The sequence below is a fragment of the Microdochium trichocladiopsis genome, assembly GCF_020744255.1.
Source record: "Microdochium trichocladiopsis strain MPI-CAGE-CH-0230 chromosome Unknown B0I36scaffold_4, whole genome shotgun sequence".
Lineage (NCBI taxonomy): Eukaryota > Fungi > Ascomycota > Sordariomycetes > Xylariales > Microdochiaceae > Microdochium > Microdochium trichocladiopsis.
Window position 1 is genome coordinate 1,285,768 of NW_025763547.1, and position 24,913 is coordinate 1,310,680.

The 24,913-nt window shown below is 57.1% G+C and overlaps 7 protein-coding genes across 7 annotated transcripts; 6 read left to right on the forward strand and 1 right to left on the reverse strand.

Annotated features, from left to right (window-relative positions):
• Positions 1-622: 622 nt before the first annotated feature.
• On the forward strand, positions 623-1,367 carry B0I36DRAFT_361683 (60S ribosomal subunit assembly/export protein LOC1; the record flags this gene model as incomplete). The annotated part of the gene is made up of 2 exons (XM_046158520.1): positions 623-940; positions 1,074-1,367. 2 exons carry the CDS (start codon positions 623-625, stop codon positions 1,365-1,367), a joined length of 612 nt encoding a protein of 203 aa, XP_046013776.1.
• A 2,180-nt stretch (positions 1,368-3,547) lies between these two features.
• On the forward strand, positions 3,548-4,379 carry B0I36DRAFT_102758 (uncharacterized protein). Its single transcript, XM_046147744.1, has one exon. The coding sequence runs from the start codon at positions 3,597-3,599 to the stop codon at positions 4,173-4,175; it is 579 nt and encodes a 192-aa protein (XP_046013777.1). The 5' UTR covers positions 3,548-3,596; the 3' UTR covers positions 4,176-4,379.
• A 204-nt stretch (positions 4,380-4,583) lies between these two features.
• Positions 4,584-6,388, forward strand: B0I36DRAFT_348083 (uncharacterized protein; the record flags this gene model as incomplete). The annotated part of the gene is made up of 2 exons (XM_046156643.1): positions 4,584-5,262; positions 5,370-6,388. 2 exons carry the CDS (start codon positions 4,584-4,586, stop codon positions 6,386-6,388), a joined length of 1,698 nt encoding a protein of 565 aa, XP_046013778.1.
• Positions 6,389-8,843: 2,455 nt separating this feature from the next.
• Positions 8,844-12,415, forward strand: B0I36DRAFT_320414 (fungal-specific transcription factor domain-containing protein). Its single transcript, XM_046153551.1, has 6 exons — positions 8,844-9,347; positions 9,410-9,537; positions 9,631-9,695; positions 9,791-10,108; positions 10,166-11,402; positions 11,460-12,415. The coding sequence occupies exons 1-6, from the start codon at positions 9,150-9,152 to the stop codon at positions 12,190-12,192; spliced, it is 2,679 nt and encodes an 892-aa protein (XP_046013779.1). The 5' UTR covers positions 8,844-9,149; the 3' UTR covers positions 12,193-12,415.
• A 738-nt stretch (positions 12,416-13,153) lies between these two features.
• B0I36DRAFT_241390 (peptidase family M41-domain-containing protein) lies at positions 13,154-15,966 on the forward strand (the record flags this gene model as incomplete). The annotated part of the gene is made up of 2 exons (XM_046149842.1): positions 13,154-15,095; positions 15,155-15,966. The coding sequence occupies 2 exons, from the start codon at positions 13,154-13,156 to the stop codon at positions 15,964-15,966; spliced, it is 2,754 nt and encodes a 917-aa protein (XP_046013780.1).
• A 2,418-nt stretch (positions 15,967-18,384) lies between these two features.
• On the forward strand, positions 18,385-20,434 carry B0I36DRAFT_361687 (HCO3 transporter family-domain-containing protein; the record flags this gene model as incomplete). Its single annotated transcript, XM_046158521.1, has 4 exons — positions 18,385-18,557; positions 18,643-18,813; positions 18,878-19,431; positions 19,497-20,434. 4 exons carry the CDS (start codon positions 18,385-18,387, stop codon positions 20,432-20,434), a joined length of 1,836 nt encoding a protein of 611 aa, XP_046013781.1.
• Positions 20,435-22,768: 2,334 nt separating this feature from the next.
• On the reverse strand, positions 22,769-24,899 carry B0I36DRAFT_320426 (formate dehydrogenase). The gene is made up of 5 exons (XM_046153552.1): positions 24,537-24,899; positions 24,240-24,287; positions 24,018-24,172; positions 23,408-23,952; positions 22,769-23,338 (listed from the first exon to the last, which is right to left on the reverse strand). The coding sequence occupies exons 1-5, from the start codon at positions 24,537-24,539 to the stop codon at positions 22,977-22,979; spliced, it is 1,113 nt and encodes a 370-aa protein (XP_046013782.1). The 5' UTR covers positions 24,540-24,899; the 3' UTR covers positions 22,769-22,976.
• Positions 24,900-24,913: the final 14 nt, after the last annotated feature.

Sequence of the window (24,913 nt, forward strand, 5' to 3'; positions counted from 1 at the left end):
CGATCAAACTGGCTGTTAAAGGACTGAGAGGGAAACTCTGTACCATCTTACGGACCGACCCGAGGCGCCACCATGAGAGGTAAAAGGACTGGTTTGAGATACAGAGACCAGATCCATAAGACGATTATCAAATCGCCATGCAGTCAACGATGAGTAAACGCAACCACGCTGTAGAGCCGGGACATTACAGCACCTCTCTCCTAGAGACAGCCTGCTGTAGCCCACTCCGCTTGAGCATCCGCACTTGGAGAGCACAAGGGCTTGCTTGCGGCGCCCCCCACCCACGCTTTATCGATAGCACCCCAAGACCCTGTCGGCCCCCGATTTGCCGCAGCAGCAAGCGGCAGCAGCGCAGTCCCAAAAATTTATTGCTGTTAGCTCTAGCGCCCACCCGCAGCATTGTATCTTGGCCCTCGAAGGGCGAACCAGACTCGAGCACTCGAGGCAAGCACACGACGAGGCGCACTTCATACACGGCTAGATACAGAATCCTCGGGCAATCGCAAAGGCCGCGCGACTGATTTAGACACCACCTCTCTCTCTCCCCAATACCTTCCGTCGCGAACGAACAAAAGGCGCGCGCCGCCCAGCCGAGCAACACCCAGCTCGCCCACCCTCCAAGATGCCGCCCTCCCGGACGAAGACGGTCAAGAACAAGCATGCGGGCGCAAAGTCCGGCATCAGCGGGAGCAAGTCGTCAAAGTCCTCGGGACCGCCCGACGGCATCGTCAGGCAGCGCTCGTCGAGCAGCAAAGGCAAAGCTCCCACAACCACGGCCAAGCAGGTCAAGGGCCGCAGCGCCACGTCACTGCTGAACAAGAAGAGGAAGAAGGTCTACACGGAAAAGGAGCTGGGCCTGCCGCAGCTCAACATGATTACGCCGATTGGCGTCACCAAGCCCAAGGGCAAAAAGAAAGGCAAGGTTTTCGTGGATGATCGGGTACGTCGTTGTTCTTCTTGTTCCCTCTCCCTATCCTCGTCTTACCAATCCTCGCCATGATAATGCTGCAAAAGGTTCTCTGTTTTCTGGAGAGAAAACGGTTTGCGCTAACGTCTCATTGATTCACAAACAGGAGAGCATGTCCACGATCCTAGCGCTCGTGCAGGCGGACAAGGAGGGTCAGATCGAGAGCAAAATGATCAAGGCGCGGCAGATGGAGGACATCCGCGAGGCGCGGCGTCTCGAGGCCGAGAAGAAGGAGGAGGAGCGCAAGGGAAAGCTCGACGAGACCAAGGAGTCCCTGCGGAGGAAGCGCAAGCGGCCGTCCGCAACAGGCGATGCCGTCGACGAGTTCGCCGTCAAGGATGTCGCGTCCGCGGGCTCCCGCGCCAGCAAGGCCAAGAAGAAGAAGGTCGCTTTCGCTTGAGCAGCGTCAGACGGCAAGTAGCTCTGTTGTCTGTGTGGGGGAACGTGGTTCGGCGATGTCAAGTCTTGTCGCCAAGTCGTGGTTGTCGAGTTGGGCTGTGGTGGGTTCCATGGCGGATATCCATCAGTTTTGGCTCTTGCATTGTTGTGAGCAAGTCAAGGCGTTCTACGATTTGTTTTTCTGCACATCCTACACATATCTGTTATGGGCAAGGTCGGCGTTGAATTCATTCAGTACTTACTTGGTTTTCAGACATGCACACATAGTATCTGCTTGACCATCTCCCGTGCTCTCGTTGATGCGTCTCTCAATGGAGCAGGTGCTGGAGCTGCGGACTAATTTCTCGACGCCTCATGTAAATTGTGACCGCCTGGCGCCAATCTACAGCCCTGGTAGTTCTGAGCGGTGCAGGTTGTCCCTGGACGCATCGCAGCGATTCAGTGCCAGGCCAGTGATTGATAAGTCCTTCATCCTGGCCACAGTCAGGTACACGGACGGTCGATCATGACGCACGCAGAGACGAGGAAGATTGGCACCACGTTGTTTCGCCAAGGGCCAGAATAACGCACGGCCTGAAACACGATCCACAGGAAGAAGAGTTGGACTCGGCTACGTGATCGCAGGTGGCCGAGACCTTGTTGCCCGTTGCACGAATAATTCAGATGTGGATACTCAGTCACCAAAGACCCTGGTCCTAGGGTCCTGGCACCCATGTCGTCGGGCCCAGTCTTGCTGTTTGATATAGACGACGGGGAAACAAACATCTGGCCAAAGCTCGGATATGACTTCTTGATTGCGCTAGTCATATTTCAAAGTTGCCTTGGGCATGGGTAAATGAGTCGCCCAGGTTCCCTTTTGAACGAGTCGAAGTCGACTTTTGCACGTGTCTCCGATTTGCGGTCGCTCTGCCCAGCTCTGCATGGCAGAGTCAATAGGACCCTTGCGGGTGCCAGTCGCGTGGCGTCGCCTCGATAGGTCCTTGGATGTGCAACGTTGCTCGGACCAGCTGTAGGCCCGTTGACTCTGGCGGGAGCAAACCACCATCAGCGATCCTGCCGGTGGCTTGCGGCGAGCCAACACATAGATACATGCACGTCAGCTCTGGATGGGAGAAATGTGACCCAAGTCGGCCTGATCTGGACCCTCGTGCTTTGGCAGATTGCTGAATCAGGAAGCTTGTTCGGCCAAGAATGATTGACGTGCATACGACTTGTGGACGAGAGCTGGAATACGAGACTTGGCTGCGTAGCGTCAACTGCACAACCACCCACGCTCGAGGTGGAACGCATGAGCCTTTGTGGGATGGCTGGATTTGGGCTCAGGGTATTACTGCGTATGTTCTTTGCGATTTGGACCCTCTTGATTGTCTGGCCCCAAATATGTGTCCGTCAGGCAATGGCTCTGCATGCCAGAGGTCTCCCTGCTGCCAATGAGCATCTGCGTCGGCGAGCATCTGCGTCGGCCAGCAATCAGCTGCAGAGCACAGGCCGTCGACCTGATCTGATGGTCTCAACAGTTCCCGTGGTCAGACATGAAAAATGCGTACCTGCAGCCACCAGCCGCGCGCTGCCATTGGAGTTTGAGGTCCGGGCCGGTCGGTGCCTTGCATTTCGCGCTTGTGGCTGCTACTGGGCGTTGCCGTCCCCCCCACTGAAGGCCTGGGCTAATTGCATTAAGCTCGTGATCGTCCGGCGGAAGTGACCGAGTCGGGCAACGTCGGTCGTGACCCGTCGCTGCAAGGATAACAAAGAGATCCCTGCTTGTGTAATCTGCAGCCTCATGTGTAACAGCATCGTAATGGTTGCGTGTCGCCCTGTTGTCGACGACAAGACGGCTCGAACGAGGCTTCCACGAGAGCTGGGGAGAACGCGAGACTGTGATCTCAATCTGAGCACGAGTCCTCGGCTGGCCAAGTAATGTGTTGTCTCTCTGCGTCAAAGGGTTGCGAGGAGCTCTGGAGGAGAGCAGACCCCTGCGGCTTGGCGGCAGACGACTGGACGAGAGGACATGGTGGCAGCGGGCACCGACCCGTGTAGCGAAATGAAGTCTGCAGGCGGGCTGCTCAATGGGCAATACCAGAGCAGGGGGCCCACGGCGAGAGCGTTGGGTCTGCGCAGGGCAGCGTGGTAGCTCAAGCAGCCCGCCTTACTGCTTTCGACGCCGCTAATCTTAGACGCATCCGCCGCCCTGGAGGGCCCAGCCAGTGGGCGGCCACCGTGCCCAGCGGCGATGGAGACGGCAGAGATGGAGATGGGCAGCTCCTCTTGCCAGGCACAAACAGACAAAGCGGAGTGGGCGAGAAGCAGTGAGCCACGAGACAACCGTGGAGGGCCGATCCATGGGCCACCCCCGTCCTCGCCGGTCATTGCATCACAGTACGAGCAACTTCCCGCCGAGACGAGGGTGCATGTTGATGGAGGCTTTCCCGTCTCTTCTCCTTCACCTCCTCTCTCTCTCCCTTCTGCTTCTACGCCCTCAGCAGAGTGCCGGTCCATCCATTGCTGTCGACCAGCGTCCCAAGCGGTGCTGCTTCGTCCGGATCACGACATCGGTATCGACGTTCGACATTCGACTTCGACATCGCCCGCGCCAAAGACGAGCCATCCCGCAGCGACCACGATTGCAACAGTCCCTCCTTTACACGGCCGGCCGGCAGCACAACGCGGAATCACAGGTTGCAGTGCAGCATCACGACAGGACAGGGTAGCGATTTCCCTGGTGCAGCAGCAGTGTCCAGCAGAAGAAGTACAGCGAAAGGCCACCGGCTCGACTACATTCGAACGCATCAGGCCGGCATTTCCACATTGACGCAGGAGATACGTTGCAGCATCCCTTTGGCTTCTGTCGTGTGCACTTGGGCAATGTTGCAAGGTCTTGCCATGCAAGTGAGCAGACAACGAACTCTGAGCCCGCACCCAAGGCGTCCTGGGCACCTGGTCAAGACCCTTGAATTCTAGAGACCCCATCTCGTCCATTCCTTCACCCCAGTCGTCTTCCTGCGCAAGGTTGTCCTTCTCGAACCTGTTTCCGTCCGACAGTGCCTGGCCAGAAACAGCCAGGCAAACAAGGCACAAGGCACCTTGCCTGCAGGCACGTATCGCGCCCGGGCCGCCCCACCCACCACTGCGCTGGCGGACCCGTTCCAGCAGCCCGCCCGCACGCAGCAAACCGCACCAAACCTCGTATTCCATCCCTCCGCCACCGGGACACGTCGCAATGACCCAGTCCAAGGCTGGGCCTTCACTCCCTCAGGCCCAGGACACGACCGACACCGACGACGATCGCCAGCACGGTCTTGACAGCTCCGATTCCCACATCCACAGCCACCCACGCAATGGGCACCTCTCTCGTTCCTCCTCCGCCATCAGCAAACACAACCACAATCACGGTCGTTTCCACAACCATCGCCATCTGCACAACCACCACCACCACGCTCGCTCAGAACAACAACAGCAACAGCAACAACCCAAGCACCTCCAGCCCCGTGCAGACTCAGACCAGGTGATCGTCATCGAGACAATCTCTGTGATCCATATCGTCGACGCTCACGGCTCTACGATCGCTTTCTCCACGCTCCCACCTGCCAAGCCACGCACCACGACCATCACTGGCAACCTTTCGCTGCCAACGAAAGTTGGTACCGCACCGGACCTGCCTGCGCCGCTAGTCCCGTCCGGCATTGAAGGCTCTCCCAGTCTTGGTCTTCCGACGGACACCAGCAATGGCGATATCATCATTTCGCTTCCCCCACTAGACCCGACCGTGAAACCGTCGGATATCTCGATGCCGACCGTATTCCCTTCCTTATCGTACTCGCCCTTGACTTCAACTCCTTTGTCGGGCGGGCCCCATTATCCCTCTTTTGGCGGTGTCACGAATTCTACGACGACCCAAGGTAGGCAAACATTGCTATCCCAGTCTGCTGCTATCAACTATCTCCACTGTCAGAGAACGATTCATGTCCAAGCTGCAGCCTATCTAATATTGCTCCTCTTCATCTAGCCGTCGCGACATCACTTCTTCCCAACAATGGAACTGGCTCCATTAACGGCACGGCAATTTTTTCAGCCACTTTGACCTCTTCACTTCACGCCGCAGGCCTGACGACAGACTCGGCCTCTGTTACGTCTTCGACGCGGACTCCCTCTTCCTGGAGCTCTACCACCGGCACCTCCACTTCGACGACGAATGGCGGCGCCGTCGTCCCTACTGGAGGCGGATTCACGGACGACAGCAGCGACCCATCGGTGGCACCGCCACAGGCTACCGACTCCTCGACGCCACCTGCAGCGACAGTCGCAGGCAGCGTCATCGGCGGTATTGCGGGTCTTGCCATGCTTATCTTCCTGGCGCTAGCGCTGATGAGATTCAAGCGGCGGCAGGCGCAACAATCCCTGGAGAGTGGAAGCACAGCCAGGGGGGGACTTGATTCTTCTGCAGCAGCACGATCCGGTGGTGGTGATGATGGTGGCAGGGGAGGTCCCGCCATGTCACAACGGCCCCGGTCCGTGCCATTCGCTATCCCAGCCGCACTCGCGGCATTGAGTGGCATGCGCAGGTCTGCTCTACGGTCGGGCACTCCACCAGCTTCAGCAGGGACCGGAACTGGGGAGCGGGGATTCTCCAAGATATCAGGCCGGAAACTGCCTCCGGTGATTCAGTTTGGCGGCGATGGTTATTCAGATCCACGTGATACCATGATGACCATGGATTCAAGCCAGGTCTCGTACCGCGACTCAGCGGGCATCTTAGCTGGTGGGAACCAGAAGTTTGCCGTAGGAGCCCCGATGCGTCCGGAGAGCGGGATACCAGTATTCCACGAGGGGCCTTCGCGATCACCAATGATTGACCAGGGCCCGTTCAGCGACCACGGGCCATACGTCAGGTCTGAGTCGCCTACCTCGACACTAACGCCACCACGGCCACCGAGGACTCTGGACCCTGTGGGCAGATCACATATCTCAAACGACGGGTCGAATCGATCGACCCTGTCAGTGTCTCGGTTTACGGAGGAGCTCTAACGAGAGCGAGGGAAGAACCCAAGAGAAAGTGAACCAGCCGGACAACAATGCTCAACGCTTGTTTCCTGTTCACACACGCCCGTTTGAGCTGTTCGCTTCCACCATACCTCTCTTCACTTGTGTGGTCATATCTTCCAAAACTTTTGTATTGCTGCTTGCTCATGTGGATATTAGCGAGTTCTCTGTTGATTACACATACCACACAATATACAGGCCTGGCCGAGGCCGATATGACGACGATGTACCCTTGCCCACGATTGGTTTCGACCATCTCGTAGTCTGTGTCATATGCTCATTGCGTGATCTGATAATTGTCAGCACTTATAGGTGGTGCTTGCGCAGCTATTATCCCACCAGAAAAGGGACAGCGCCTTGCCCGGGCATGGCGACAGGCGAGATGAAGAGTAGATCCTTACCCCACCCATCCAAGGTGAAAGACTGACGTTCCGCAATTCCAATAATATATGTGGGCGCGCGTTGTCAGAGAGGAACAATTGCGGATCAAGAGAAGACGCTGGACCGACCATGAGACGACTTGGAGTAGTTGAGCCCGGCAGATGCGCATCCCTTCCATCCCCACCTAGTTGATGTACGGAGCAACAAACGGTCCGGCACACCTAGCGTGGTGTGTCGGCTGCAGGACAGGACCCCCAAGATGCCATTGGATGACCACCCCCGCCAGCGTGCCTGGTGTGATGCATTTGTGCAGCAGCGCCTAGGCAGTAACGGCCGATCGCTGAAATCGCAGAGCTAAGCCTCACTCAACAGGGTCAGATTCACACGTTTTGTGTCACCGGCCTGCATCTCCACGAGGGCTATCATCTTTTGTCAATGCGAAGTTGCACTCGGAACCGTTGTGTCCTGCTTCAGATTGTGCTTGGCGCGTGACTCGGCGCCCTGGCGGCGGAGCCTGACCATCGTGCCTGAGCCTTGTATGTGTTTCATCCCTGTCTCAAACCTACCCAACGGGGGTGGTGGATTGAAACATTTCCGCCGCACTCATGCCACATCGTGGAGGAGGCCTCGCTCTCTCTCTTGCTGGGCCAGACTCGCCTGTGTCCAGGCTGTGGTTTTGTTTCCCTGAGCAAGCAGGCGAGGCAGGCATTGAGCCGCTGGGCGAGGTGAGTTCGGCGTGCGGCCGGCTCGGCCGGCAGCCATGGGGATCGGCGACATGTTTCAACCGGCATGGGACGAATCCGTTCATGCCCAAGTGAAAATGACACCAGCGACGTGATGCATCTGAAGGGCGCTAAAGAATCTTCGTGGGGTTCAAGTTTGCAACCGTTGCTGTTCGCCGTCGTGCCAGAATGATGTGAGATCGGCCGTCTTAGTGATGGGCAGCTGATCTTTGGGTGTCTCCTGCTAATTATACCCAGAGCTGGCAGAAAAGTTTCCCAGACGAGGCAATGATTCAGACGCAGTTTGTGGCTGAGTTGATGACGGCCAAGCCCTCTCTAGCTTTACATGGTCTAGATCCCGTGGCGGTCGACTGCACTAGTGCGAGTTAATCGTCCTAGGGGTCTAGACAGCACCCGTGGCACACAAAGATGGGGGCGTGCGCCGTGCTGTTGTTGCTCAGTGAAGGAGTCGGAGCTCGTGCAGAGACTGGAAACTCTCGAACCATGGAATCGCAACGGTCGGCCGTTGCTGACCTTGACCAGGTGTGTCGTGCCGTGCCGGCACGGAAGTCGATCTTGAGAGGTGCCGGTGTGACCGTGACACCTGAACCAGCAGGGCCCGCGTCATGGGGGGTTTTGTGCACTCAATGCCAAGCAAGGGAGTGCGGCGGCCACATCCCAGGGACGAGCCCCGTCTCTGACCCTAGCTCATATCAGCGATGTTCTTGTCGGATTGCATCATGCACTGGCAACCCTCACGAGGCCCGTCGGGGGTTCTGCATGTGTTCAACGGGAGATGCAGTCTGAGTGACACAGCTCGAGCTCTGCTGCAGCTTGAATAGCAATGTCTCGGGCGTGTTCTTGTCGAGCGGCATATGAAGGGGCCTGGCGGCAGAAGGTTGATAGAGACAGAGACAGGCTTCGTCGAGGCCCAGGGCTTGGCTTGTCAGTGCCGGGCAAGCCTCGTCGATGTTGCATTGGGAGGGCGGGAGCTGCCTGTGAAGGACTTCAGTGTCGGACTTTTACAGCACCCTGGACGCTGCGTGGTGCAGGTGGGGCTTCTGGCACTTGCAGTTTGAGGCAGGCACATGTGCGCTAGAGAGAACGGTGGCCCACCTGCTGGCGTCGAAGCTCCCCAGCAGGCAAAGGGCCCGGCCAGGACACGCACGATCGCAGCACCCGCCCACATGGAGGCGTCAGCAGCAATTGGTAATCCCTGGGGTTGATCGCGGCGCTGGCTTAGACAGCGTCAGCCCACTGCTGCTGCCGCTGCTCCTCCCACGCGGCTCCCCCGCGTCTTCCGTGCTCCAGCAGGGTCTCGGCTCAGTGGCCTGGCACACCTGCATCGCATTTCCTCGTCCCCAGCTCCCTTTTTGCGTCTTCATGACCTCAACACCACACTCCTCCCGCCTCCTGCCAGGTTGCAGGCCCGCCCCGAATACGCGCACGCCACCATTCTGAGTGCCTCCTGCTGCTGCCGAGACCAGCTCGCTTCTGACGACGAACCTCCAAGGGACTTGCTCGCTGCCGGCATCCACTGCCGCAGCCCCAGAACACCCCCAGGCAGTAGTAGTGCTGCCATCCACGACAGTCAGGTCGTGCGCCTCCACAACACTGCACAACGACAACGAACCTACACAGCGATGGAACACTTGAACTCTGCGTCCTTTCACATGCAGGGCATGGCCCCGCCGCCGCTTCTCAACCAGCCGCCCCAGATCTTTGGGGGCTACGGCCACGAGAGCATGCCCATGCTGCCACCGGATATTGCAGCGCAGCTCGGCTTCGACCCCTCACTCTTTGACGATGTCAACGATCCCAAGAGGAGAAGGATTGCGAGGGTGAGTCTGCGTAGCCGGTCCCGGTCCTGAGAGGGTTCAGCAGCACACTAACTGCTGCGTAGGCCTGCGACATGTGTCGCAAGAAGAAGATCAAGTGTGACGGCAAGATGCCTTCATGTACTCACTGTATCAATTACAAGACGGAATGTGTCTTCACACAGGTGGAAAAGAAGAGGACGCCTCCAAAAGGGTACGAAACCACTCCGTGGACAACGAATCCGCACAGCCGGATCGGGAGCCTCAGCTTCCAGCAGTGCAGCTGATCTTTCTTCGTCGTGACCAGTGCCAAGTATATCGAAGGTATAGAAAACAGGCTTCAGCGCATGGAAAACATCCTGCGATTGTCAGGTTAGTCTCGTGATCGCCCACTGCTCAAGCCAAGTCGTACCCTGCCCTGCACAGCAGGTCTTGATGAAGACATGACTGACACCGAACCTACCAAGGCCTTCTCGAGGATGAGGATGGTGAAATCGACCTGGCTACTTTGGAGAAGCGGCTCGAGGAGAAACATGGCCATACGCGGCAGGAGTCGCATCTTACGACAGACTCGCATACTCCTTCAAGAACGCCGTCCTTGCACGACAGCAATGCCATCACGCCACAGAGTACTTTGGCATCGCCAGAGCACACTGCCGAGCATGAGCAGAGCCGGAGAAACTCGGTCCAGCCCATCAAGAAGGAGTCCGCAGAGAGCGTGGAGGCCTTGTCAGAGATGATGTGTTCGCTGGTAACAAACAATGCTGGCGAAACTAGATATATAGGTATGCTATTTGTCTGCGTGCCACAAATGGCGGCTGATCACTGACTGTGCTCCACAGGATCATCCTCTGGCTTTTCCATATTCTCACCGAAGGGAATCCAATGGGTGAACGAGCGCACAGGCGATTGCTCCTTCCAAGAAATGATCTCGGAAGTCTCTATCGACGATCACAAATGGACCCATTGGAAGCCAGATGTCTTTGCCGACCTCTTCCGGCGGCCGGTTTATCGCCCGCTGCCTCCCAAGGCAGAAGCAGTGTCACTCCTCACAGACTTTTTCGAGAACTTCAACTGCATCTTTCCCCTTTTCCACCAACCAACTTTCATGCATCTTGTCGAAAGACAATACTCGAGTGACCCATACCAAGGATCTGGGTGGTGGGCCAGTCTCAACTGTGCCTTGGCCATTGCGCATCGTCTTCGTGTGATGAGCAATCTTGTGCCGAAAGAGGACGACGACAAAGCTTGGGCGTATTTGAAGAACGCCATGGGAGTGTTCGCGGAACTGACGATGCGGAACGGCGACCTGCTGTCCGTCCAGGCCCTCCTGGGCATGGCCCTGTTCATGCAAGGCACTCCGAATCCGCAGCCGTCCTTCGTGCTCATCGCCGCTGCGATTCGACTCTCACACAGTATCGGTCTCCACAAGAAAGGCAGCGGTTTCAATTTGAACCCCATCGAGACAGAGCAGCGGAAGCGAGTCTACTGGATTGCGTATCTGCTCGACAAGGACCTATGTCTCAGGTCTGGGAGACCACCAGCACAAGACGACGACGATACGAATGTCGATCTCCCCGATGCTGACCCTGCCGACAACATTGGCAATATCCCTCTCGCCGATGGCAAAGGCAAGATGAACATTTTCCGCACCATGTGCGAAATGACTGTAATCGAGAGCAAGGTCTACAGAAGACTTTACTCTGCTAAAGCGACTAAGCTGTCTGAAGGCGAGATTCTGCAGACAATCAGCGAGCTCGACAAGGAACTGGAAGACTGGAAAGACAGCATACCCATCGACTTTCGACCGGAACACGAGATCAAGGCTTCGCATACACCTCTGATGCTCCACGTGGTGATGCTGCATCTATCATACTACAATGCATTGACCACCATCCATCGGATGACGGTACATCGTGGCTATTTCACGAGCCGGCTCTCCGAATACGCGCTCAAAGGCATGAACTCGAGACCATTGAGCCCCCGCATTTTCGCATCGGCAGCACTGTGCGCGTCCGCAGCTCGTGCTTCTATATCCCTCTTGAAATACATCCCACAGGCTGACTGTCAGGTAGTGTGGTAAGTGATTGCGTCCGCTAGTCAGCCCCTGTGCATATGGCTGATTCCTGTTGCCAGGCTTGTCCTCTATTTCCCCGTCACTGCCCTTGTGACCTTATTCGGCAATGTCCTCCAGAACCCACTAGACCCGCGGGCCAGATCCGACACCAAGCTTATGAATGTGGTCGTTACTTTCTTGGCCACTCTTGGGCAGGAGGCAGAGACCGGCGGCGTCCACCGTATGCTGGCAGTGTGCTCCGAGTTTGAGCGTATTGCAAAAGTTGTCATTGACAAGGCCGAAAAGGAACAAGCTGCAAAGAAGAAACGCAAGAACCACAGTCAGCTTGATCCGCCTCCAGGTACAACAACGACGACGCAAAGTCCGGCGGCCAAGGTGACGACGCCTAAGCCGAGCACAGAATACAACTCTGACTCTGGCAGGGAGTTCCGGTCCTCATTGTCGCCTCGTTTCAATGGCAAAGCTAATGCCGAGCTCAACCGGGGTAGTCCAGCAGCGAGCGTGGGTACAGCGGTCAGCCACGATCCATCACACCAAGAGAGCCCTGGACAGTGGATCGAGCCGTTCAACGAGAGCGACATGCCGGACTTTGCAAACTTCTCAGATCTCACAGGTTTTGGCCAGCCAATGCCCACCATCCCGCCATTTTCAAACCCGATGATGGGCAATCCGCAACAACCAATCCTACCGCAGGACATCTGGCAGGTGCCCAGCATGGCGCTAGACTGGGACTGGGCGGAGAAGTTTGGCGGAGCATATCCTGGCTTCGAAAATGGCTCCACGATGCGCTAAAAAGTGGTGTAACCCACCTGTTGCGGCAAAGAATTCACTTCTGTGACAATGGCCTCTTGTTGTCACGCTCTTACGTTTTTATCTTTTTCTAATCTCTGCAATGATTGACGGCCGTCGCTTTGGTTTGGATACGGCTTGGTGGCCGAGAAAGCGCATATACACTGCTGCGATTTGTATACAAGGATAGAATTCATCCGTAACAAATATTGTTTTTGGTCTTTTGCGTAGCCCATTTTCTTGCATATGTGACCTAGATAGTGACTTGTATCGATCAAGTCATCGCCCATCGTTCCAGCAGACAGCCAGATCAGACTTGAAAGTGGGTGCAATTTGATGTACACGGCCGCCCCAGTGGTTCCGGCCGAGGTCACTCTGACGATGTGGTGCCGAGTCCAGGCAGATTCGAAGACGTCAGCAGTCGACTAGGAAAAAGCCCAGGGAATTCTGGACCCATATTGTGTGGCGTCCGGCGTTTGCGGACATGTCGGGAGACAACCCTTGAGACAGCAAAAGGGACTGCACTGCGCCAGGCCCTTCGGCAAAAGGCGCTAACCCTCATTGGGCTAGACCGAGCATGGGAAAGCTTTCGACGGATCACCATCAACGTCTCCTCGTCCTCACTAATCCAGTCCCGTCCACCTATGCCCTAGCCAGGCGAAATCGAGTCACCACCGAGGCCACAACGCAAAGCACCAGCCCACGATTTGCACCACGGCGAGGCTGCGACATAGCACGACGACACTCCGTCCTTTGGACCACGACGCCACGCGCCTGCCACTGCCGGTGTTTCGCACGTCAGCCGCGCCCGCATCCGCCTCACCCGGCGCACCACATCACACCACGCCGCCGGCCGCAGTGGAAGCATCCTTCCCAACCACAACCCGACCCTCGAAAGGCTGGTTGTTCCTCACCACCTCGCTCTTTGCCGTCCTCGGCACCGGCCCTCAGCACATCCTTAGCCATGTCGGCCGCGCTGCGGCGGTCGCTCGCCCTCGGTCGGCTCGCCAACTATTCTCTCAGCTCCCCGGCTCGATCCAGCCTAAGAGTTGCGAGGACACTGCGCGCTAGCCCGTCTGCTGTCTGGTTGACCCAAAGACCTCGCTTCTATTCCGATAACAAATCGACGGAGCCCAATAATGCGCCCGGCAAGCAAAACCCAAAGGGTCCGGAAGTCCAGAACTCAGCCTCGCCGGGTCCCACAGAAGGCAAGGCTCCTTCGCCAAAAGAGCTTCAAAACTGGGAAGATGGCAGGATCGAACTGCCCCCGGGTTGGGTCTACCTCAGTGAGAGCGAGTACAAAACCGTCATGGATCTTCTCAACGCACCCAATAACGTTTCCTGGCTGCCAACGAGGCCACCAGCAGAAGCAACCGGGTTTGCCATTATCAGGTTCACTGGCATCCCGAAGGAGCTCAAGGAGCTCGCTGAGCAGCACGCTGAAGGGGAGCTCGGCTTTGCGGGCACCGCCAAGCTTCTGAAAGCCATGAACTCGATGACCAAGCACATCACCGACCCGAAGGTGCACGAACTGGTCCAGCGCAACCAGGGTAAAGGATTCGAGGCCGCATGGGACAAGGACCACGCGGCGCCGCCCAAATCGAACGAGGGCTCCAAGGAGGAGGCCAAGGATGACATGTTTACTCAGAATGCCCAGAAGAAGGCGGGCGACCAGCAAAACTCTGCGAAACCGCCCCCACCTCCCGAGGGGCCCAACAGAAACAACGACTGGATGACGACCGTGGTTGGCACGATTGTGGCTTACTGGCTGTACAATTCCTTGTTTGAGGACAGCGGCCGGGAAATCACGTGGCAGGAGCTGCGGAAGAATTTCCTTGACAAGGGCCTGGTCGACAAGATGATTGTGCAGGGTGATCGCGTGCGCGTCGAGCTCAACAAGGAAGCGACACAGTCGGCCTACCCCGACTCCCCTGCTACGCGTCCTGGCTTCTTCTACTACTTCTCGATTGGTTCCAAGGACAGCTTCGAGAGGCATCTTGAGGAGGCTCAGCAGGAGCTGGGTATCCCCTCCAGCGAGATGATTCCGGTCAGCTATGCTGGCACTGGCATGGCGACGCAGCTCCTGTTTGCCTTTGGCCCCACCCTGGCCCTCGTCGGTATGCTCATCTGGATCAGCCGCCGCGGCCCTGGAGGTGGTGGTGCGGGGGTTTTCGGCATGGGCAAGAGCAAGGCCAAGCGCTTCAACCACGAGACGTCTGTCAAGATCAAATTCTCAGACGTCGCAGGCATGGATGAGGCCAAGCAGGAGATTATGGAGTTTGTCAGTTTCCTCAAGAAGCCAGAGAAGTTTGTCAGGCTGGGTGCCAAGATTCCCCGCGGCGCCATCCTGGCTGGTCCTCCCGGAACTGGTAAGACCATGCTCGCCAAGGCGACTGCCGGCGAGTCTGGTGTTCCTTTCTTCAGTGTGAGCGGTTCCGAGTTTGTGGAGATGTTTGTTGGTGTTGGCGCCTCCAGAGTACGTGACCTCTTTGCCAACGCCAGGAAGAGCGCCCCCTGTATCATCTTCATCGATGAGATCGACGCCATCGGTAAGGCTCGTGCGGAGGGCAAGAACATTGGAGGCGGTCACGACGAGCGTGAGGCGACACTAAACCAGATCCTCACGGAGATGGACGGTTTCAACACATCCGAGCAGGTTGTCGTGCTTGCTGGCACCAACCGAGTTGACATTCTCGACAAGGCACTGATGCGCCCTGGCCGTTTTGATCGTCACATCAACATCGACAGGCCGACAATGAAGGGCCGTCAGGACATCTTCAAGGTCTACCTGCCCAAGATTGTGACCAAGGAGGATACCGAGTACCTGTCTGGCCGCCTTGCCGCGCTGACCCCTGGATTCGCCGGTGCCGATATTGCCAACTGTGTCAATGAAGCTGCCTTGATTGGTGAGTCGAGAATATATTTGCGTGATGCTGAACTAGTGCTGACGATCCATGTTGTTTAGCTGCGCGAACCAACGCTACATCGGTGACTATGCTGCACTTTGAGCAAGCCATCGAGCGTGTCATTGGAGGACTCGAGCGCAAGTCTCTTGTTCTCAATCCCATTGAGAAGCGGACTGTAGCCTACCACGAAGCGGGCCACGCCATTTGTGGATGGTACTTCCGCTATGCCGATCCTCTTCTCAAGGTGTCCATCATTCCCCGCGGCCAGGGAGCGCTTGGATACGCGCAGTACCTGCCTGGTGACGCGTACTTGATGTCTTACAACCAGCTCATGGACCGTATGGCCATGACTCTGGGTGGCCGCATCTCGGAAGAGCTGCACTTCCCCACCGTGACAACTGGGGCGAGCGACGACTTCCAGAAGGTGACGCGCATGGCGACAGCCATGGTCACGGAGTGGGGCATGTCTGAGAAGGTCGGCACCATCAACTTCCGCAAGGACGAGAACTCGTTCCTCAAGCCCTTCTCCGAGATTACTGGCCAGACCATCGACGAGGAGATCAAGCGGATAGTTGCCGAGGCGTACAAGCAGTGCAAGGACCTGCTGACGGAGAAGAAGGCCGAGGTCGGGCTGATTGCTGAGGAGCTCCTGAAGAAGGAGGTGCTCGTGCGTGACGACATGATCCGGATTCTTGGCAAGCGGCCGTTCGACGACCGTGAGGAGTTCAACAAGTACTTTGGTGGCGAGGCGAGCAAGGGCCCCAGCAGTGCACCGCCCCCGCCGCCAGGCGAGATCACCAACGAGCCTCCGGCACCGGACGCGCCGACGCCTACGATGTATGAGAAGCTCGACGGCAAGGATTTCAGGTAGCACTGAAAGGCATGTCCGCGACATTTGCTCCAGCGTGAGCGGCTTGTCGTGGCGGTGGTGGTGGCTCCCGGGGCTTTCCCTTGTCACTCACTATCTGTATATATGTATGCATATCCGGGGGGGTTTTGGGGCAGATCTCAAAACATATGACGAGAGATCATTTGTTTCCCGCCGAGACACGAGATCGGCGGGCGCGCCGTGGGATGGGAGTGACCAGAAAGGGTGCATATTAGACGAGATCAACGAGGCAGCGAGGAGGTGGATCAGGCCCAGATATAGGCTCTCTCTCTCTCTCTCTCTCCTCTTTCGAAACCGAAAACAGCATTCCGCAAGGTTTCTCCACCCCAAAAAATGTATTCATAAACTCACGTCTCTACTATTTTTCTTTTTTTACTTGTCTACAGCATTGGCTGGAGAGGAGAGAGAGCTTGGAGTGGTGGGTGCTGGGATGACAAGGCGACATTGTACAATACAGAATAAGAAGACAAACAAACAACCTGGAAATCAAATATAAGTGAAAGCAGAACAAAAACAAGAAATGGCCTAACAGTTTGGAACGAACCGGAGGGGAGAAACAGCGCGCCTGGGGGAGCCTGTGAGTAAGCGCGGTTCCGGTGATGTGACGTTATGGGCAGGAAAGAAAAGAAAAGCAGAAGAAAACACGAGATCATCCGTCTGTCTGTGTACCTGTCTGTCTGTCTGTCTGCTTGAGATTGAGCGGCGAGGAGAGGTGGGACGGGGTACGCACGTGTCATGAGGGCAGCATGTGTTGCAGAGTCGAGGTGATCTTTTGGTTTTGTCTGCCCGAGCAGCAGAAGCGGCAGGACCAGCAGCAGCAATAGCAGAATGAGCATAAAGGGCGGCCCCGGGACTGGGTCCGGTGTGGAGATGTCGAGAGATGATTGCTTGCTTAAACGCCCCATTGTACTGCACAGAACCGCTACCTCGCGGAGCTGTTTCTGTCCGTTGTGGGGCATTTCTCCCACGATGCCTGCCGGAAAGGGGAATGAATGAAGACTTGACATGGATGGGGAGACGTCACGACACATTTGATTGTGCATGGTGCAGGTGGTGGTGGTGCACTTGCATGTGCCATGCGGGCCCTGGGCCGACTTGGCATTCTGCTTGGTTGGCCGTGTCCTGAGGCTCTTGGCGGCGAGGAGAGCGACATCGGGTGCTGTGTTCTTGCATCCGTTTTCTTTTTCCCTCTCCATAGGGGCATTTGAGCTGTGATCAAGTGAAGCTCCCTCACCTCAGTAAAGTAAGTTTTGCCTTGAGCTGCTTGACTCCATAGCCGGATGTGGATGCTTGTATTCTGCCGGGATTGCGCCGGCTTGCCATGACGCGGAGAGCTCTCTCTCTCTCTCATCAGCCTAATTAGCGCCAGTACGGTATTCTGTGCCAAACAGTCGGCGCGCGCAGAATGATGATACGATGAAGCGTGGGGGTAACGTGTTGATCATGGTCCGACTTTTCACAGGATCACAAGACCCCGGCAGCTGGGGCATCCCGAGAGCCCTCCTCGCCCGGCGTGCGACTTGTGGCCCATGATTAGTTGACAGCGCCCAGGCGGAGCCGCAGGAGACGACAGCGGCCCATCAGTCTCACAACAAACATCTCGAGTCAACAAGGCGGCGGCCATCCATTGCAAGGTGCAGACAGAGCTGGCAACGCAGCCGACCCGGAGGAGCGCTTTCCCCGCCAGCCGGGCTGTCCTTGCCTCCCCTGCCCTGCCCTGTCGAATCTGGCCTTGCATCTCGTGTGTGCAACTTCATTACGTAGTCAAAAGTTCAAAGCACATGGAGTCCACCCACTGCCTCCGTGTCGTCTGCATCACGACCGACACGCCCGTCCGAGTCAGTCGACGCCCGCGGCCGAGTCCTGCTCCCCGTCATGCCTGCTCGCCGCCCACTGATCCACCCTCCGTCCGTCCCTCTTCGCGGCCGGCCTCCCGATCGCCGGACCCTGTGCCCGATACATGTAGCCGGGATCACCTGCCTTGTGTAGTCGATCCAGCGCCGCCCACCGTTCGTCCGCGGCCTTGGCTTTAACTTATACACACTCGTTTGGCTGGCCTCCCGCGCCGGACTGCTATTACTACTACTACGACTGCCGCCGCCACCACCACCGCCTCCCTCCTCCTCCTCCTCATCCACCTCCTTCTCCACTCCTTACCCCCGTTTTATTTCCATCCCTCTATACAGCATTGGCCCAATATCGATCGGCGGACAAGGCATTGCCGCTTCTTCACCATCCGTACTGCGCCTTTGGTGCCGTCCATGCCATCACAGCTCGGCGGTCAACGATGATTCCTTCGACGTAGTAGCCCGCACCCATCATTTCTTGTTTGCCGACCTCGACATCCACCATCAAACTAGGGAGGTCGACTTCGCGTTACAATTGCAATAACCGCCCGCCATGGCGCTTTCAGGCGCTGGCGACCGCACCGGCTCCGACCGTTGGTGGAAGATCCATCTCTTCAGGGGCATCATCAACGACATCCGCCGCCGCGGCCCCTACTACGCCAGCGACTGGCGAGATGCCTGGGACTATCGCGTCGTCCCGGCCACCGTGTACATGTACTTTGCAAAGTCAGTAGCGCTGCCTGTGCCAAGTTATCAAAGACAAAACGCATTTCATTGTATGCCACGCAGCTGACAACGTCCCAAAAAACAGCATCATGCCTGCGCTGGCCTTCTCTCTAGACATGTTCACCAAGACCGGCATGCAGTATGGCGTCAACGAGGTCCTCCTCGCCTCCGTGCTCGGTGCCATCGTCTTCTCGCTACTCGCATGTCAGCCGATCACCATCGCGGGCGTGACTGGCCCCATTACCGTCTTCAACTAGTATGTTTTCATCGTTGTGTCCCTTTCAGGTCTGTGTGGCCATCTAATTGTTGTCTTCGAACAGCACCGTCTACGACATCATGGTTCCGACAGGCACCAACTATATTGCCTTCATGGGCTGGATTGGCATCTGGGCACTCGTATTCCACTGGATCCTCGCCGTTACAAACAGCTGCAACTGGCTGCGCTACGTGACCCGCTTCCCCTGCGACATTTTCGGGTTCTACGTCGCCTTCATCTACCTGCAGAAGGGCATCCAGGTCCTCGAGCGCTTCCCTGAGGATGCGCCGCTATACCTCTCCGTCATGGTCGCCCTCCTTGTCTTCATGCTGGCTTACACCTGCGGTGCCCTCGGCGCCAGCACCTTGTTCACACATCCCGTCCGCGTGTTCCTCAAGGACTACGGCACCCCTCTCACCGTCATCTTCTTCACGGGGTTTGTCCACTTTGGGCGCATGAACAGCGTAGAGCTCGAGAGGTTGCCCACCAGCACGTCATTCTTGCCTACATCTGGTCGCCAGTGGCTTGTCGATCTGTGGAATATCCCCGTGGGCGACGTTTTCCTTGCGATTCCCTTTGCCCTGCTGCTGACGATTCTATTCTGGTTTGACCACAACGGTGAGTCCTCTAGGCCCCATCTAGACCTGGATTTCCCAGGCTGATCCGTCTGAAACTCTCCATAGTGTCATCTTTGATGGCCCAGGGCACTGAGTTCCCCCTGGTCAAGCCCGCTGGCTTCCACTGGGACATTTTCCTGTTGGGCCTGACGACTGGCGTTGCCGGCATCTTGGGCCTCCCGTTCCCGAACGGTCTGATCCCCCAGGCCCCGTTCCACACCGAGTCGCTGTGCGTCACCGTGCCGGTGACCGAGGAGGACGCGGACGGCAAGCGAAAGCACTACTTCAAGCGCACCCACGTCGTGGAGCAGCGCCTCTCCAACCTGGCTCAGGGCTTGCTCACGCTCGTGACAATGTCCCCGCCCTTGCTCGTCGTCCTGCACCTGATCCCGCAGGCCGTCCTCGCGGGCCTCTTCTTCATCATGGGGTACCAGGCCCTCGAGGCCAACGGCATCACCGCGAAGCTCCTGTTCCTCGTGCGGGAGAGGTCGATGACGTCCTCGGCAGACCCGCTCCACGGGGTCGAGCGCCGCGCCGCCGTCTGGGCGTTTGTCGCCATCGAGCTGCTCGGGTTCGGCGCCACTTTTGCGGTGACCCAGACCGTGGCCGCCGTCGGCTTCCCCGTCATCATCTTCATGCTCATCCCCGTGCGTGTCCTGGTGCTGCCCCATTTCTTTTCTCCCGAGGAACTGGGCGTGCTTGATGGGCCGACCGCCGCGCCGCATGTCATGGAGTCTGTGGGCGGGAGTCTGGATGATATAGAGAAGAAGCACGGTGATGGTGGTGGTGGTGTTGGTGGTGAAGAAGGTCTGAGCTCGGCATCGACGCGTGGCATGGACGGGGTGCAGGACGTCGAGGCTAGACGGCGGGGGACGCCTGGGATGATGGAGAGGGGCGCTGCTGCTGCTGACGACGACGACGGCACGGGGGGTGCCATTGTTGGTGGTGCTGGTGGGGGAGGTGGTGACGCCAGGGCTGAGATGAGGAAAAGACTTAGGGGGTGAGAAGTAGCAGTCATGACGGCTTTTTATATAGAACCATGTGCGCGCCCGAGGAGCGATGACATGCGGTTCCTTTTACACCAATTTGAGGGACCACACACGGATTATCTTGGTTCAGGGGAATGGGTGTAGATGGGGGCGCCAGTCGAGGCGATACTCGAGGCAGGTATGAGATGTCTCATGCGGGAATAGAGACGGCCGGGGAAGTGGAAAGGTCGTGGGGAGGTGAAGAACCAGCACAAAGTGCGAAGTGGACTGCTCGTCAGCGGGCTGTAACCATGGGAACCTCGTGGAATAATGATACCCCCCTCCGCTTTATAACCCCTTTTACACCATTTGTTATATTTCTTGTGGTTGGCAGGACCAGACCATAATAGACTCTGGAAAGCTGTGTTTGTGGGCAAATGGTATTTTATTCGGTAGCCTTTATTAGAAAATGCTAGTGTTGAGTGTTTTTTGAACAACTTGGCGTTTCCGGGTGAGAGAGAGCATGGACCGTGGAGAGAAAGGGCGGCAGGTCACATAGTCGTAACAACCCAAGTATACCACGAACACTAAGGGGCCGGGTTTCAAAGGAGTGTCGTGAGTTTATTATTATCTACAACTACCGTGTAACATCAAGCGAGGTTGTGTGTCAATCTGTGACCTTTCGCTGTTGGTCATTGTCCCTTCCCCGGAAGTTGTATCTGTGCGTGTAGGTGGACAGACAGCATGATGCCCGGGAAGACCATATAACCATCGTCCTCCATACCCTTTTTTGGTTTTCTTTTTTTCTTTTCATCCCTTTCGGTGGAGTTTCTGTTGCAGTTCCCCAAAAGTCCAGCGTTTTTTTTTTTTTTTTTTTTTTTTTTTAGGGGGGAAAAAATGGGAGAGAAGCAGAAGAAGGAGAACAGCTTTCCCCATCAATCATCAGTTTGTCATCGTCACACGTACGACGTCCTCGATTTTCTCTCTCGGCAACACTTTCATCGTCGGTTGCACACCTCCGTCGTCATCATCACACTTCACAGAGTCGTCTCTCTTCTCTACTCAAAGTTTCATACCTCGATCCACGATTCCTATTGCTGCTCTCCTTTTTTCCACGAAGTCTGCCGCATCTGAAAGCCGAAGAGGGTCGTGTGCGGGCGCGCGTTTGGCGATTAGTCCTTCTTCTTAAAGAACGAAATAAATGTCAGCCCACAGTCCCTTCTCTGGGCATGTCTAACCGGGAAATACAACGACGGACAGTCGAACAAGGCTGAAGAGAGAAGGACGAGGCGGGTGGGGAGGGGACGACACCGACGACGATGACGACGGCGGCGAAAAGACAAAAAAAAACACAAAGTGACATGGAATGAGATAGAAAGAGAGTACACGTACCGGGCAGTTTGTGCACTGGCAGTCCTTCTCGCACTTGCACGACCCGGCGCTCGCGCACGAGCACGCTCCGCCGGACGAGTTGCACGAGCAGGCCATTTTTCCCTTTTCGATGAATTCCGACTTTTTATAAGAAGAGGTTGTTGTGATAGGCTTTTCTTTCTGATTGTGACGTTTTGCAGGTGTTGGTGTGGTTGTGGATTTCTTCACAGTGAAAAGGAGAGGGCTATGGCTTAGTTCAAAGGAGACTGGACACCAGGTTATATACGCTCCCCCCTTCGTCATACAACCATACTCGATCGAAAAGCCCCCCATACCAGCAGGGCACTCCCGGGTCCCGAAGATAGATACCGTAGAAAGTCTAAAACAGTCCCACGGCCTGGACTGGGCGGCGGCACCGCGCGGTCCGGTCCACCTCCCTCCCTCCCTCACTCTTCTCTACACAACACACACACACCAACATCATGTCACTCATGTGACTGGCCCAGTGCCCGCGCGGCACAGGACCAGCCCCGACAGCCGCGCCGTCATCGTCGCTGTGGTTCCCAGTGCGTCACCATGTTATCATTCTCCCATTGAGCTACGCCCCGCAACCGCCCCCCCCCCCCTTCCCCCAAGAAGTCCATGACGCCGCAAAAAGCCTAACAAGGGCAAATGGCACACGACTGGCTCTCCAATTCATCAAGCTAGGTAGGTTGGGGGGGGAGAGCTATACGTCAAAGTCACGGAGCTCTCCGAGCTCTCTTCCCCCAAGCTCCAAGCTTCCCCGCACTTTGTCACACACATGGTGGTGGTCCGACCCAATCCTGCAGCAGCAGCAGCAGCAGAACAGGAAGGGTACTGATACTGTAGCTCAACCCTGGAAATGGAGAATTGGGTTTCGCTTGCGGAAACTCAAGACATTGGCGGTCGGCTCGGGAGGGCCCCCGACTGCCGGCCTTGGGATTGGTAACTAGGCCACTTGGACCGACACGGATTCTGCGCTGAGGATGATAATTTACTACTTTTTTTTCATGTCTTTTAAATCCATTTCAAAGATTATCAAGGAAGTCCCTAAGCCCTCTGCCCCATGCCATGTACTGGGTGAATCCCTCAAACAATGCTAAAAGTCCCGTACAAAAAAACATAAAAGTCTCAAGTGTGTCAACTCTGCACAACATCCCAACACCTCGCAGCTTCACCACCCAGATTATGAGGGGGGAGCAGCGGCCTTCGTCCGCTGGCCGTAGGCGCGAGTGACGTAGTCACCATCCTTGACGATCAGATCCTCAGGGCGGTAGTCGTGACGTCCGGAAAGGTAGCTGTCGAGAATAGCCTTGGTGCCGTCCGCGTACCGCTTCTGGGCATCGAGAGAAGTTCCCGACATGTGGGGGACCATGGCGTTGCCGCCGCCGAAGGGGTTCTTGGCGGTCCGCAGAGGGTGCTCGCGGGGGGCGGGTTGAGGGAACCACACATCACCACCGTATCCGCGGAGGTGGCCAGATTTGAGAGCCTCGGCAACGTCCTCCTTGACGACGATGGCACCACGAGCAGTGTTGACGAGCCATGAGCCTATTGATGTTTGTTAGCACTGCGACATTTCGCCGATCCATCGAACGACCACGGGTTCTTGGAACGTACCGGGCTTCATCTTGGAGATGAGCTCCTTGTTGAACATCCCGCGGGTCTTCTCGTGGAGCGGGCAGTTGATGGTGACGACGTCGCACTGGGCGAGCATCTCCTCGAGATTCTCGACACGGCGGCAGCCAATCTCCTTCTCGACCTCGGCGCTCAGGGGTTGGTAGTCAAAGTAGAGGAGCTCCTTGCAGTCGAAAGGCTTGAGGCGGCGCAGGACGCGCTCGCCGATGCGGCCAACAGCGACGGTGCCGACAACCTTGCCCTCGAGGTCGTACTCGTTCTTGGCGACTCCAGCGACGTCCCACTCGCCAGCCTCGATCATCTCGTGGGCCGGGACGAAGTTGCGGACGAGGACGAGGATGGTCATGACGACGTGCTCGGCTACGGAGACGACGTTGGAGCCAGTCACCTCTGCGACGGTCACACCGCCGTTGGTCTTGTTGGCAGCGTTGAGGTCGACATGGTCAGAGCCGATGCCTGCGGTGATGGCGAGCTTGAGGTTATTGGCCTTGGCGAGGCGCTCTGCGGTGAGGTAGCCAGGGTGGAAGCTGTGGCCTGTCTGTCAGTGGGCTGGGTGGTGATGTAATGCAGTTTCAGAAGCGAGGAAACGTACGGGGTTGTGATGATGACCTCTGCATCGACGAGCTCCTGGTCGAATTTTGAGTTCTCGCCCTCCTTGTCGGAAGTGGTAACGAGTGTGTGGCCCTGGTCCTCGAGCCACTTGCGGATGCCCAGCTCGTTTTCTGTTGTGCCCAGCAGCTCCGGGACCTGTTGAGTGTGAGATTAGTATCAGGAGTCGCAGACAGGAAATGGGAGGGGTTTCGTTGACACATACCTGCTCGGCGTGCTTGCCGCCGTCGTAGAGGACGAGGAGAACTTTGACCTTTTCACGTTGCGTAGTCAGCATGCGAGTCGCAGAGGGGCCGGTGAGGCGCATGGTCGGTGAGCGGAGAGCGGAGGGCCGGGCAGCTGTGGTGGCGCGGAGGGCGGAGGCAGCTTTGAATGAGGAGGATGAAGAGGGAGAAACTGAGGAAGAATGGAGGGCACGGGCAGCAGCGGCCACGGGGGACACACCGCGAAGCCCGGACCTGGGCGCCGAGCGGGCGAGGGAGGAAGAGAGGGTTCTCATTACCATTTTGAAAGTCTTTGTAGAAGAGGAGTCTGGTGGTGTCTGTGCCGGGTGAAGCAGCGGCAGCGAAGAGAGATGAGTGGTGGTTGTGAGATGAGGAGGAGAGGTCGAGAGAGGAGGACGAGCAGAGGGAGACGTTGTCGCGGGGGGCCTTTAAATTCAAAGCAGAGACTACATTATGGTACATACGGTACTCCCACAGCCAGCCGGACCGAAGGACTGACTGACGGACGTGGCCAGTGAGGCCAAGCAAGTGAGGGGAAGCGGTGCCGGAGTGAGACTGACGGTGCTGCGGACGGGAAGGAGCGAGCACCCGCGCGGCTGGTGTGAGCGCCTTCCTGCCCGGCCCATCTCATCGCACCCGCATCATCCGCATTGCG